Below are 15,253 nucleotides of genomic sequence, written 5' to 3'. Positions count from 1 at the left end.
GCAAACCCTCCCAAGGGCTGAGGACCTGAAATACTGGGCGGATGCTGGGAACAAGCCAGGCTGCATCTGGGGTGTTTGCCCATTGAGCCTGGAGTCTGGGTGCTCGGTCTTGGTTGAATGATACAGAATGTGGTAAGGAAGGGCCAGAAGGTGGGGGTTAGGCTCTGGGGCAAGGCAGGTCCGCATAGGTGTTTGATGAAGTAGACATTGCTTTCCTAACCTGGGCCTTGAGCAGAAGCCAGAGCATGAGCCAGCCAAAGGCACATGGAAGGGCAGAGGCTGTGTTGTGTGAAGCCCTTCCAGGGGGCCAGAGACAGCCTGGAGAGAAGGCAGGCTGGGGGTAGAGATTTGTGGGGCCTAGATACTGGTGGGTGGAGGAAGGGTCCATTAGGACAGTGTGACACCTCCAGGGCCCAGTGGTGCTCCTAGGTGCCAGCTGCCTATTGTGGGTGGCCCTGGCCCTTGGTGACCGGGAGGATCACAAGGCTAGAAGCACTGTGGAGTCAGGCCAGGGAGAAAGGTATGAAGCCAGGTTGAGTGGGGGTGGTGAGGAGCTTTGATTGAAATAGTCCAAGGGCCTCCACCCCAGTGCTGCCCACTCTAAGTCCACATCATTTTCAACCAGGATTTTCTTTATCTTCTATTTCAAATCAAGCCAGGGGAGGGGCCTGAAGTGGGGAATGGGACACAGGATCCTAAACTCCAAGGGGACTGTCCACCTACAGACACTCAGTGGATACCACCTTTCATCCACACTGTGCCCAGGACAGCTGTCTCCTACCCATGGACACAGGGTAAACACCTGCCAGGCTCCACTTGGTGGCCTGAGGCCATGGAGTGGCCCTGTGACCAGCCACCCTGGCATCCTGGGGTCTCCTTTCCTCTCCCCACCCACCTTGTTATCTCCACAAAGCTGCCTGTCTGGGATTATTTGGGGATTTTTTTTTCCTGGGGGACAATTCTTTTGCATGACCCTCTAAAGAGCAGATCACTCCTGCTCTGCTGGCTAGGTGTTCGCGGGTGGTGGTGTTGGCCGCCAGCCAGTGCTGCAGAGTGTCGCTGCCTGCAGTACTGGTGGCCCTCCCTCTTCTCTTTTTGCTGAGTTCCATTGTCTTTTCTTTCTGAGCCTTGTAGGTGTACAAAACTTATTCTTCTTTTGTTCTGTCTCGGGAAACTGCAAATAAAAAAACAAAACAAAAAAAAAGGACCATCTGCTTAAAGTTACAGCTGAGTGCTTTATATTGGGCCCTGTCAATTCCCTGCTTGACCAAACAGACCCACCGCTTCCAAGCCTAGACGTGGTCAGGGTGGAAGGGCAGGGGTTCCTAAGTGATCAATAAGACATAGCCTTCTCTTTATTCCTTAGTGTTTCCAGCCCCAAAGCCCTCTCCTTGCCCATCATCCCAGTCACCAGAGGGGTGGCCATGGCAGTCACTGTGCAGGGGCCCCAGGTCCAAGATTCAAGTGTCCTCTTGAGTTCCTTTAATGACCTTCCTGTTCGATATGCTGATTGTTGTAGACATTAAGTCATGTGTTAAGTAACCCCCAACTCTGTTCCCATGGGTTATGCGTACAGCACGGCATTTGCATAGTAGCCATTATGGGTAGTGTCAAGAGGCTTCACAGAGAGGCTCAACCTGGAGCCCAAGTTAGAGATTTTTTTTTCCGGGGACAGAGGAGGGTTGGTTTTTCGAGACAGGGTTTCTCTGTATTGCTTTGGAGGTTGTCCTGGAACTCACAGAGATCCACCTGTCTCTGCCTTCTGAGTGCTAATATTAAAGGTGCACACCACCAACACCTGGCTCCAAGTCAGGGATCTTAACCAAAAGCAAAGGGACTCCAAGAGTCAGGACAAAGACAGCCAAGACCATGGCCAGGTGCTAGGGTCCCTGGGCCAACTTTGTCCTGGCTGCAAAGCAGAGAGTTTCCCTCCCCAGGCTTTCCCCTGCACCTCCAGCCTAAGCATAGGGCAAATCTTTCCCTGTAGTCTGTGTTTGGTCCTGTCCTGTCTTCAAGCTTTGCTCAAATCTTCAAAGATGAGCCCTTATACCTCCAGGCTCAAGGGGTCCAGAACTGGCCACCACTCACAACTGCCTCTTCCATCTTAAGCATTATTTTTGTTATCATCATAAGCATTTGTTTCTAAACACCCACACTTTATAAAGGAGGCCATTGATGTTTACCTCGTGGTCTCTATGGGTGTAGCCCCCAAAGTGAGGTACCCTTAGGTATACGGGCAGGCCGGCAGTAGGTCTTTAGAGCTAATACAAAGAATCTAGGCCAGTGTCCACAGGTGCAGCAGCAATGGGCCCTCTATCTAGGGTTCCAGTCACCTATCAGCTGTAATCGGAGGAGTGTTTCCAGGCCAGACCTCCCTCAGGAAGGCCACAAGCTGCCTGGCATGAACCTCCAGCATGCATTATTCCTGAGGCCTTTCTGTGGATGATGGACAGCTGGGCAGTTCTGACAAGGTTTTCAAGGCAGTATCCAGGATTAACCATCCGTATGGGGCTGAGTACTACAGGTGAGAAGGACACTCTTGAGGAGCATTTCATTCATCATTTTAAATAGCACTTACTTGAGCAAAGTTCCTTTAGGCATGTCACCCCAAGGAGGTTCAGGTTACTCTGAACTCTACCAGGTCCACAGATCAGGAAAAGGTGGCCACTGGCTTCAAGGCTGCTTACCCAAGCCAGGCAGAAGGGTCTCTGACAAGGACATCAAGTACAAGTTGAAAGCAGGCCTAGTTGACCTGCTGAGGCAGAGGCTATAGATACCTCAGGCCACTAATTGCTAGCCACTGGGGCCATTTCAAAACTCAAAACCATACTCCAGATTGAATATTCCCATCCTGACCCTCACAAGTTAGCTACTTAGCTGTGCACCTCCTCCCTAGGGTCAGGAGTACCCAAAGATCCAGAAAAGCTAGGTGGTTTGGAGCCAGCCTGAGGCAAATGGGAACCTTGGGCAAAATAAAGCCTCCTTCCCAGTGCTCTATTGCTAGAGGCAGCTCTCCCAGGCAAGTTCTCCAGTGTGCAGAGAACTGGACTCTGAGATGGCAAGGCTACTCCAGAGCACCCTCACCTGGCTAAAAGCAAATAAGGAAATAGGAGTCCAACCAGAAAGGCCTGGAAGTTTATCAGGGGCAGGATCCTAGTACCTGAAGGATCAAAGTACCTGGTATCTCCCACCCCTGGCTGGAATGGGGACAGAGGTTTCCCTGAAGCTAAAAATAAACACAGGACAGTACTGAATTTCAAAAGACAATTTTATTTAGACAGAAACCTTCAAACAAAACAGAGAAATTAGGCATTATTAAAATACACTTTTGTCAAGTGATTTAACATTAGAATACAATGGAGGGAGGATGGGAAACACATGGCAACTCAATCCAATGCAGGGTGAGTGATACCCTGTAGGACAGCTGTGACTGGGCAAAGGTTGTATCTTTCCCACAAATGTCTACCTCTACCAACCCCCACTCTTCCCCAGCACCCTCCAGAAAAAGAAGAAAAACAGGCAGCACTCCAGGTCCTTTATTCCACCTCAAGTGCCAGCAACAGATTGGATCCATGCTGTTCAGGGGCCCTGGGATGGAGAGGTCTGTGGAAGCAGGGAAATTATATGGGCAGGCCACTCCAGTGGGAGCCTGAGCCCTTTGGCTAGCAGTACCCAGAGAAATAGGCAGATATACCAACAAGTAAGAATTTTGGAAGCCACAGTAGACATTCCCCTCCCTATATGGGCACACTGGGGGTAGTTCAACAGGCTCAGGGCAGAGACCATCAGAGTTAAGACAACTCTGATTCAAAACTCACAGAGGCTAGCATCCCAGCAGTCGCTTCTGGGGAGACAGGATCCCATGATATGATATACACTTTGCACAGCAGAACATGAAGAGGCAATGTGGGACCCAGCACATCCTGGGCTCACCAGACTGGGCTGGCAGTGGGTGCCAGCTCAGACCAACCCTTCTACATGCCCTACCCTGCAGCTGTCTCTGACTGGGGAAGGAATTGTAGGCCAGAGCTGGAAAGACCACAGGCGGCTACTGGGAATCTTCGGGCTGCTGGAATCTCTCCTGGTACCCACAGGAATGACTTGTTCAAACACACAGGCCCTAAGCAGTTGCCAAGACAGCCTTGTAGACACAGAGATAAAACCAGCACCCACTACTTTGATCTTGATGTCCAAAGTCTGCCTGCAAGTCAAGGTGAGTGTGCCTCCACACTGGACAGCTGAGGGCACCTGTGTCTGCTTCTGCCCCTGAAGATGGACACTCCCAGCTGACCCTCCCAACACCAGAACAGCCCCAGTGTGAACAGTCTGCTGGCTGAAAAAAATCACAACTTCAAACCTTGCCCTTCTCATCCCAGTCTAAGTACCTCCCACAAGTCCTATTTGTGGTACCGGATGAAGATATTTAGGATGGGCCCTGTCCCTGGCAGATGCCAATTCTAGCAGACAAGCAAGCCAAACAGAGACCCAGTGACCACTGCCTTTTACAGTCCTGATGATGGTCATGGTGAGCTTCCCCCAACCCCCACAGTGCAAGAGAGTAGAATTCTGGAGTGTTCAAACTTTGCCTACCCCAGCCCTATCACCCGAGACCCCCCCTCCCCCACCCCATTCACTGGAGAGTTAATATCGTTAATGCACAAATGAAATCGTAAGTCATACCAAGGATCAGGAAAGATTCTCTCCCACAGAGCCTTCCAGGGTTGGCTGAGAATAAGCCCTTCAGCACCTATAAGAGCCACTTAGTTTATGTTTCATTTTTCCCAACATTACATCTTTGAAGACCTCAAGTTCTTTCCCAAAGTCACAACCACACATATGAACATCAATGTTCCCACCCTTAAGTCACCCTTCCATTCCTCTTGAGAACTTCAAAATAAAAACAGCCGGTCTGCCTGGCTGCAGATCTTCTGGGGCATCGCTTCTTCTCCAGGGGCCGTGGTTCTGATGTGACATGACGATCCAGCGCCTGCCTCGGGGGCTACATCACATGATTGCACAGCATGAGTTTTGTTTCCGGGCCTCAAAAGAAGAAAAAAAGGGGATGAAGGGTGCCAAGGAGGAGGTCTAAAGAGGGCTGAGAAGGGCTGGAGGGTACAGGAGATGGAGCTCCACTGAAACAGCAGAGAAAGCAAAACCAACTACAGGGATGGCCTTCAAGGCTTCAAAGAAAGCTGCCCACAGTGACACTGTTTCTAAGGCTAGGCTGGGCTCCTTACGTCTTTTCACACCCCACTAATACTCTCAATAAACTGATGAAGTTCCTGCTGTTGGACCATGTGTAAGCAAAAGAAGCAATAATGGGAACTGGGCTGGCTGAGTATCACAGTGCTATCAGACCATCCTGATGGTGTTTCTGGAGAATGGTCTTTCAGAGAAGAAACACAGTTCTGGCTCATGTTTGTAGGGGTTGATATTATACCTGTTCTTACTTTCTAATCAAATGCCACCCTCCTAACCCCACCAGTTATGTAACTCAACGTAAATATGCAAAGGCAGACTCATCTCCACCACTGTCCCACAATGGGCCACGAATACAATGCAGGGGCTGAGGAGATGGTTCAGCAATTAGGAGCACTGGCTGCTCTTCCAAGGATCAAGGTTCAATTCCCATCACCCACATGGCAGCTCATAACCATCTCTAACACCAGTTTCAAGGAATTCTATGTTCTTTTCTGGCATCTATAGGCACCAGGCATTCATGTGGTATATATACATACATGCAAGCAAAAAACACCTATGCACATTAAACAAAACAACACAATGTTCACAACTACAAATTTAAGTAATGCCTGCAGAGAAACTCAGTCAGCAGGAGGAGCCCTGCCAATGAGAGGGAAATGCATTAGACAACTAATGCATTTACAAAGGTGAGCTGCTGCCATCTTAAACACTAATGCCTAACTGCTCTGCCAACGGAGGAATCAGAATGGGAAGGTGGTGCTGGCTCTGAAGCCAGCCAGGCACAGCCTTAGTCTAGTAGAAGAATGCCTGAGTGTAAGCTGCCAATCACTGGAGCTGAAGCACTTGCTTTAGGCTCCCACATCCCAAGGAGTGGTACCCAAATCCAATCTTGATTAAAGAGAGGGCCAGAGAAACAAGCTGCAATGGCACCTGGGAGGGGAGACCCAGGAAGGACAGGCAGCGCTACTCACAGTTTTATAGAAGGCTTTTGACTGTGTTCCCAGTACTTCCGATTTGGATACCAAGTCATCAAGCTTCTCACCTCGCTCTAACAAAGACTCCATGGTGTTATGCTAGACAAAAGAGAGGAGAGAACTCTTGGCTCTGCTCAGTTAAGTGGCTACTGACAACAGGACCTTATAGATGCTGAATGGTAAGAACTACCTCCTCTGGACCCCTACCCAACAGACACCAACAAGCACCGGGAGACAGTCCCAGAAGATATCTCCAGTCAAGTCAATAGTACAGGGCCTAGGAGCTTTCCCAGCACAGATTCAGAAAGCACTGCTCTAGAAAGCTTGTATTTGTACTTGTGTGCCTGTGCAGAGGTTTCTATATGAACAGAAAGACATATACCAGTACTACACGAGTGTACTAAGATGGATAGTGTCTATCCAAAAGTCACATCCACACAGAACCTCTGAATGTAACCTCATTTGGAAATAAGGTCTTGGCAAGTGTCATCAGTTTAGGATGTGGTGATGCTGGATTACGGTGGCCCAATTTCCTTAACTAGCATCTGCATAAAAACAGAAATGCAGACACACAGAGAAACTAAGGAACAGCAAGCACTGCAAGCAGCAATTAGAAACCGGGGAACGGCATAGAGCAGACATTATTCACATGGCCCCAACAAGAAACCAGCCTGACTCAACAACAATATCGAACTTCCAGCCTCCTGAGAGAGAACGTATTTCTATTGTTTGGAGTCATACAGTTTATGGCTACTTCTTAGCAGCCACGGGAAACTAATAAAGTGAAAAAGCAGTATCACCTGACCCAGGAGCTACCAGGCACTCGAGGTGAGACAAGTCCTAATATATGCTGCAAATGCAAACACAACAGATTTCAGAGAGTCAGGCTCAGTATGCAAAACACTTCATTAGTGTGACTGGAGAGATGGCTCAGTGGTTAAGAGCACTGGCTGTTCTTCCAGAGGACCTGGGTTCAATTCCCAGCACACACATGGCAGTTCATAACCATCTCTAACTCCAGTTCCAAAGGATCAAATGCCTTCTGGCATCCAAGGGCACTGCACAAATATAGCATCCAGGCATTACATGCAGACAAAAATATCCTTATATATAAAATAAAAAATAAAGAAAAAGTTATAAAAAGAAATAGTGAATTTTTTATTCTGAACATACGATGGAAAGATTTTGTATATTCTGGATTAAATAACATTAAATTTCAACTACTTTCTGTCATTTTAAAATACAGGTCCTTCAAAACTTAGAATTACAAATACAAATCATATACACAACAGATTACATTCCTACTGACAGCACCATGACAGGAAGCATGAGTCCCTGAATTGAGCTTTAGTCTGTCAGCACTGCAGTCTCTGCTTGGGGAAACAAGAAGAGACGGAGGCCCCACAAGAGCAGAGGTCCTGCTGCCTGGCTCATAATGAAGAGCAGCCCATCTCCTTGCCTAGACAGCCACTGCCAGGCAGCTGTACAACTTGTTTGAAATGGTATCAATTGAGGAGTTAGTAAATTGTGCTTTATTCCTGTACACAGCTGAGCAATTCATGTAACATGAAATGTTAGCTGAAGGCTTAGACTATAGCTCACTGGCAGAATGCTCACCAAGCAGCTTACACTGGGATCACTGATTCCCAGGTTGATCTCCTCAAGTAGAGGGTGCTGTGAACTAAGATGGGGTCATGTGAACAGAGAGTCTGATGAAGCTGGTGGAGAGGCAGTGTGACTATCATTAAAATAAGAACGGACTGTGTATGGTCAGTGACACACCCTTCGTCCTTTGGTCCTCATGCCTGCTCTCCACCTTCTTGCTTACCAGAATGATTTTGGTCTCATCCAGTTCGGCTTGTACTTTACTCATGGGATCAGCTTCTCGGGGGTTCTAGGAACCAAAACAAAAACAAGACTAAGAACGGAGTGACCTATAAACAAACTCGAACTAAGGAAGCTGAACCAACACTCACAATAACAAAGGCACAGAGCAGAGAACTTAAAAGCCTGTCTAGAGCTAGATTTCTAAGTCTAAAGGTATTTCTCTACATTGTCCAAACAGATGGCTCTCCTTGCACAGGCCTTGAACTGTCATGGTCATAGCATGTCTGGACAGTCTCTAGAGCTCACTTCTTTAAACTCACCTGGTATCTACTAAGGTGACCATCCAGGGCTGTGTACTGGATTGTAGCTGGTGACCCTACTGGCCAGTCTATCCTATCCACCTGCTTGGAGAATTCATCTAGTACCTGCAAAACAAAGCATATGCAACATATCTCCCACCCATGCTCACCAGCATCTTTGGTGACCCAATTTCACCACCAGCACTCATCCCAAATGATGCTCCCAGGCCCCCCAGGTACGAGGACATCTAATGGCAAAAGAACAGTCTTGATTCAAGTTCAGTTTTTCAAATGTTTACACATCCTAAGTAGTCTAGAAACAAAAGTAAAGTGTGCCCAGTCTAGGGTAAACTTCACCTGGAGAATGATAAAAGTATTCTCATTTTACACTAGTTTTAAAATAGCCCTCTAGCTTTCCAAGTAATTCTTCAAGAAAGTGAGCTAGGTTCTTTGGACGTAAGCAACCACCAAATTTCATGTGCCTAGAAGTGTTTTAATGCTGTGAGGAATAAGACAAGGGAGTTTTTGCCTCAAAGTTCATAATTAGAAGTTATTAGGTATTAAATGCCATAGAGTGGGTAAGAATGGCACATGACTTTAACCTCAGTACTCAGGAGGCAGAGACAGGTAGAACTCTGAATCTGAGGTTGAACCTGGTCTACATAATGAGTTCCAGGCAAAACAGAGCTACTAGTAAGTCCCTGTCTCAAAAACAAAGAAACAGTTAATTCCATTAAGCCACTGACCTACACCAGAGAGCTACAGTAACTGCCTGCAAGAGCAACAAGAACAAGGAACCTTCAGCAAAAGCAAAAGGGAGAGGGTGGCAGCTGTGTTCTATTCCAGAGACAACATAATGCAACCCAGTGACAGGAGCCAGCACCAAGCACATGAAGGGCGGAGTTAGCACCAAGGAGGAAATATATACAGGTAGGGATTCAAATGTCTCCTGGTTTGGGTGGAGGTGATGGCTGAAAATGTGGCCTCTGGACCAATCACCCTTGTGCTTCAGGTACTTGGTCTACCATGTGTCATACTTGTCATCCTGGTCTAAACACACTCACCTTCTCCAGCAAGGTAAAGGCCACTCTGGAAGGGTATTCGCTGTCAGCAATGACCACACCTGCAAGACTGTCACTCCGGACGTAGACATGGCAAAGATACTCTAAGGAGATAAGAGACCTCACATGTGGCTTCTGACATGAGGGCTAGACTCTTCTGAATGTGCCAATGCATCTCACAATGCTGGCTCCTGCTTTCTAGGTCAGACAAAGCCAATCTGAATCTACTTTGAACTCAACTGCGCTGAGTGATCCTACTGAAGGCTCTGTACCACAGTTCTATGGGAGATACCTAGGAGCTAACTAATACCCTAGGCTCCCTGAGACTATGTGTGTAACAAGATCAAATGAGCTGCCAGGGATGGAAAACACACCAGATGCATGTCCCTCAGAACAATTCCAGATCACTGCCTTTAGCTCAGGCTAAGCCTTGGCAATTCATGGCCCTCTGAGGCTCTGTGCTGTTCCTAAATTGAGGGTACACAAGGCAAGATAAGCTGCTTCTACTTTCTTAAAATAATTTCTTCATGAGCCAGGCAGTGGTGGTGCATGCCTTTAATCCCAGCACTTGGGAGGCAGAGCAGGCAGATCTCTGAGTTTGAGGCAAGCATGGTCTACAGAGCTAGTTCCAGGACAGGCTCCAAAGCTACAGAGAAACCCAGTCTCCCTCCCCGCCAAAAAAAAAAAAAAAAAAAAAAAAAAAAAATCTTCAGAGTGGCCTGAGAAGCAGAAAGTTACCTCCTAGAGCTTCAATCTCCTGGGATAAGGCATGGTTTGACCTACTTCAGCCTGTGGTGGGTGGCTAAGAGGAACTGTCTAGAAAACAAGTAACCACCCCTGGCTGAGGTCTCTAGTGTTACTGCATTAAAGCTGTCATATGATGAAAGGGTATAGTTTCTAGAAAGGCCTCTGCAAAAACAACCATAATCTACAGGATTGTTGGTTTTCATCACTTTCAAAGGTTTCAGAGATGAAATGTCTAACCACATCCCAGGATAAGTGAACCAAGGATGAGAGCTTACAAATAACGACCTCCTTGTTCTAAGGATCTGACCCAGAAGATTCCAATATTAAACAGAAAGAAAAACAAAAGAGGAAAGGATTTTAAGTTCCAGGAATCAGACATGGGCAGAGAAAAACAAAACCGGAGAGGAGGTGAGATGGAGAATTATCATCTTATTTTGTATATATTATCAAATAAGAAAGAACCAAACATGGAGTCAGTTTCCATAGAAACTGAGAAGCTTGCCAGTGTGAGCAGAGCCCTTTTCACTGCTGTGATAGTCACTGCACAGACACTCTTCATGGAGAAATATGGTCAGCATCTGTGTCTATGACTCTATCATCGGTTCAGGAATCAATCTTAGAACTACCATCTATGTGAGGTCACTGTCTTAGTCGGGGTTTCTATTGCTACAATGAAACACCATGAGCAAAAAGAAAGCTGGGGAGAAAGGGTTCATCTGGTTTGATCTAGTTCCAGATCAAAGTCCATGATTGGAGGAAATCAGGACAGGAACTCAAGCAGGGCTGGAACCTGGAGGCAGGAGCTGATGCAGAGGCCATGGAGGGGTGCTTACTGGCTTGCTTCCCATGGCTTACTCAGCCCACCTTTTTATAGAACCCAGGATAACCAGCCCACCATGGGTTGGGCCCGCCCCTATTGATCACTGAATGAGAAAATGCCTTACAGCTGGAGCTCAAGGAGATATTTCCTCAGCTGAGGCTCCTTCCTCTCTATAATTTGTGTGTTGACACACAGAACCAGGCAGTACAGTTGTCTTTGTCTATGCCTGATGAAATTCATGTAACTTCAAATTTGTCTGTAAAATGTGAGTCTAAAACATACACCCAAAACTGATATCCAAAACCTAAATTATGAAATATTCTGCTCAAAAAAAAAAAAAAAAAAAAAAAAAAAAAGAAAGAAAGAAAGAAAGAAAGAAAGAAAGAAAGAAAGAAATCAAGCTAGCTAGAAACCCTCTTTTAAAGCATCTGCAACTTGGAGAGGAGAGGTAGAATGGGAGGCTGCTCATGGCCCAAGCCTGTCAGGCTGAGTGCAATCTTTACTGAGTGCAAACTGGGCAAGTGCAGTTGCATAGCAAGTTTTGTAGAGTGAGCTTGGACTTCAACATTGGGTTCAGAACTCTGTATAAATAAGAGAAGCAAGGAGAGAAAACAGGGCAGCAGCAGATCATAGTCTGGGAACGATCGTTTGGTGCAGGTAGCAGCACAGTGCACAATCCATCTGCAGTGTGACAGCCAGGCCAGCACTCAGGGGTGTGAGTGCCCTTACCTTGTTCCTTGACAGAGGCTCTGCTGCCTTTTGCCGATCGTTCCACAATCAGTTGACTTGTAAAGGCCATGAATTCCTGAACACTAGGAAACACAACACATATTTATAACCTTCTTTCAAGTCACACTGCTGCCAACACATGGAGACCTCTGAGGCTCTAAGTTAAGGAGACATTCATTGCCTCTTGGTTTTATTTTATTCCCTCCTAACCTTAGAAACAATAATAAACACATTGTAAATGAACATAAATGCATATACCACCATTCAAGTCATGTCTGTGCACTTCCAGATAGCTAGGGTATTTTCTTTAGGCTACAGTCAATTAACATTTCAATGGAAACATGACTTGGGGTCCAGTGATTTGGCTCTTCGGATACAAGCACCTACAGTCAAGCCTGACCACCTGAGTTTGATCCCTGAAACCCACATGGAGGAAGGAGAGAAATGACAAGTTGTTCTCTGACCTCCATAAGCATCCCATGATGTGCTCATACCCACACATACACACACAGGAAATAAAAATGTTGACTAAAATTTTCTAAAAAACCAACATGCTTGGGAATAGTGGCAAAGAAGAAAGCAGCTCCTTTACTAGCTTCCCAGAAGCAGGATAGCTACACACTGCTCTAGAAAAACACTAGTGGCAAAAACAGTCAGGCAAAAGCACCCCAGTTGGTGCCATGCCCACAGGACAGATGCTGGCTGGGAATGCCACAGACCTACACACAGAGACAGCCTGGTCAGGTCTGCTGATGCCCAGAGCACTGTGGAAGGAATGGAAAGAAACAGCTTAGTCAAGACAAGAAGTGGACGTAGCTCATAAAGCTGCAACAGATGTTTGTCATGGGCCCAAAAGAGAGGTGTAGACCTGGCCAGGATGGAAGAATTTCAGGAGATGGTCCAGCCAGAGGCGAGATGAGAAACCTTCAACTGCAGATGCACGATAAAGGGCAGCCAGGGCCATCAGTACAGGGTTGTTTGTGGGGTTTTTGAGGCAGGGTCTATGTAGCCCTGGCTGTCCTGAAATTCTTACACAAGACCAAGCTGAGAGGTCCTCCTGCCTCTGTCTCTTGAGTGCTGGGATTAAAAGTGAGCACCACCATACCTTGCAGTACAGGATTCTTAACTTCAATATCTGAAGATCTAACTCTGAGATTTCAAGTCTTACTAAGTATCAGGCTGTGTTGACCTCGGTAGTAAAATCAAGTCTGGTGTGATAGTTAAAATGAGTTAATATATTAAAAGTACCTGGTACCTTGCCTGGCACACAATACACAATTATTATCATGAGGAAATGGCATGGTCAAATAATCACACGCATACATATCACACACACACACACAAATTCTTTAAATTTTTTCTTAAATCCTCAAAAAAGCCTTTGCAATAAAACTAAAACGACAATATTTAGAGCAGGGGTACAGTCATGTATTAGGAAGAAGTGCATTAATTGTGAGAGACTATTGAAAGATGAAAGTGAGGGGTCTCACTGAACCAGAACATGTATCTGTCTGTGTCACTGCTAGTCATTTGAAAGAATAAGTGAGTGGTGCAGAGGATGCTACGCCAATCTTTCATATAAATATGAAGGGGGAAAGATTAAAATATCTAGAGCCAAGTTGGCACCAAAGGTTCCATCAGAGGAAAACAACATCAAGCACAGAACAGAGGCCAGGGAACATAAAGTAGAGAAGCAGGAAGAAATGGGAAGGAGCCAAGAGATGACACAATCCCACTTCTGGGAATATACACCACAGAACTGAGCTGGGTCTCTATGTGCATCCATGTGGGTGCACACCTATGTGCAGGTGCGTATGCACACATGGCATCATTCCTCAGAGGCCATCCACCTTAGATGAGGCTGGCTTGGAGCTCATGGCATAGGCTAAGCCAGAGAACCAGTCATTATGCCCGAACCCCATCATCTAGTCTCTACCTCCCCAGCTTTGGAAGTACAAGCACGTGCCACGACACCCAGCATGTATGGTACCAGACTCAGGCCCTCAGGTAGGAAGCACTGTCCTGAATGAGCTAATTCCCCAGGTATCTTCCAACCCTTTGCAAACTTTATTCAGGGCCTCAATATGCAGCAACTCGTATCCATCAGCAGATAGACGAATAAGCAAAACAGTATTCATATAAAACTCAATATTGTATACACTTTAAAAGGAAGAAATCTTTGGTGTCTGAACCTTGAGGCCACTCTACTGAGTAAAATCAGTAAGACATAAGAAGACAAATACTATTTGATTCCACTTATATGGAGTCTTAGAATGGTCAAGATCCGAGACAGAACCCAAAAAGGCAGGCTTCCCCCTAACTTTGAGACAAAATGACCACAGGTCCCATCCTGTTGGGTCCTTCTCCTTTGATGTCTGTGTCGCTCTGTCCACTCCCACAAATGGGCTGGGTGTCTGCGGCACTCTCAATTAAAGCACTCAGAACCCTCTGAAAGCCAGGAAGCCCTACAAATTCAATGCTTCCTTCCATACCAGAAGCGTGGACCCTTTCTGATGCCCAGGGCCTAAACACTAAGAACCAGAATATGAGGTTGACTTCTAGCTGTGCCCAACACCCAAACCTTGAGAAATCAGTGACTTCAGTCATAAAAGGAATACCTCCATACAGCTTATGTGGATTGTTGGAAAGGGCTCTCTGAACAGCGGTTCTCAACATGTGTGTCGCGACCCCTTTGGCAACCCTCTATTTACAAAAATACTTACATTCCTATTTACCACAGTAGAAAAGCTACAGTTATGAAAACGCAAGGAAAATACTTTTATGATGGGGAACTGTATTAAGGGGTCGCGGCGTGAGGAAGATTGAGAACCACTGACTGATACCAAACACTCTGGTTAAATCAGTGGGTGCGAGGTGGTTATCAAAGTACTTATTTCTGGGTCTCGCTATCCTACTTCACAACATTCGGCAGTGAACCTGGTAATCCGCACGATTTTCAAGTATCCTTCTAATCTTTCTGTAACAGGACAATACTGTGAGATGGCAGAGCCCTTTACCAGGAATGCTGAAGACTCCTCAGGCACAACCCGCTGCCCGAGGCCGTGGCTGTGCTCCCCCTACAGAGACCCGGCTCCCCGGCCTCCAGGACCCAGCCCCGACCCCAGGCCTCCCGGTCCAGTCACCAGCGCCCGCCCGGCCCACTCACCTGGACCTCTGGAAGAAACTGAAGGAAGACACATCGTACGCGGCTTTGAGCAGCACCGCTTTGGGCTCGCTTTTGTAAAGCACGCTGAGGCTGTACAGCTTCATGGCGCCGCACCTTCAGGCCGCCGGCTGGGCCCCAGACCCGCTCACGGGAGCGCGGCCACCGTCCTTCACAACAGCCGCAGCCGGCTGCTGACGGGGCCGCGCCGGCTTCTTCCTCCTAGCTTGGGGGTCCACTTCCGGTTCCGGTCGAGGGTTGCGCTTGACGCTCAACGGAGGACGGAGGACAGAGTACGCGCGTGCGCGTGCGTGCAGCTGAGAGGCGAGGTCGCTGCCGGGACCGTCGGTCTCCGCCTGCGTGGCAGTGCGTTGGTTGTGTGTTCTTTTCCGGGCTGTCGCGTGCACCCTGCCTGGCGGTCCTAGACAGTG

General features: G+C 47.2%; 1 protein-coding gene across 1 annotated transcript; it reads right to left on the bottom strand.

Annotated features, from left to right (window-relative positions):
• Positions 1–3,250: 3,250 nt before the first annotated feature.
• On the bottom strand, positions 3,251–15,065 carry Ykt6 (YKT6 v-SNARE homolog). The gene is made up of 7 exons (XM_051200506.1): positions 14,826–15,065; positions 11,660–11,742; positions 9,367–9,467; positions 8,324–8,428; positions 8,005–8,070; positions 6,174–6,275; positions 3,251–5,040 (listed from the first exon to the last, which is right to left on the bottom strand). Exons 1-7 carry the CDS (start codon positions 14,927–14,929, stop codon positions 5,005–5,007), a joined length of 597 nt encoding a protein of 198 aa, XP_051056463.1. The 5' UTR covers positions 14,930–15,065; the 3' UTR covers positions 3,251–5,004.
• Between the last annotated feature and the right edge of the window lie 188 nt (positions 15,066–15,253).

The sequence above is a fragment of the Phodopus roborovskii genome, unplaced genomic scaffold (genome assembly GCF_943737965.1).
Source record: "Phodopus roborovskii unplaced genomic scaffold, PHOROB, whole genome shotgun sequence".
Classification (NCBI taxonomy): Eukaryota; Metazoa; Chordata; class Mammalia; order Rodentia; family Cricetidae; genus Phodopus; species Phodopus roborovskii.
The sequence above is the reverse complement of the archived record's forward strand: the minus strand, read 5'-3'. Positions and strand labels throughout refer to the sequence as shown.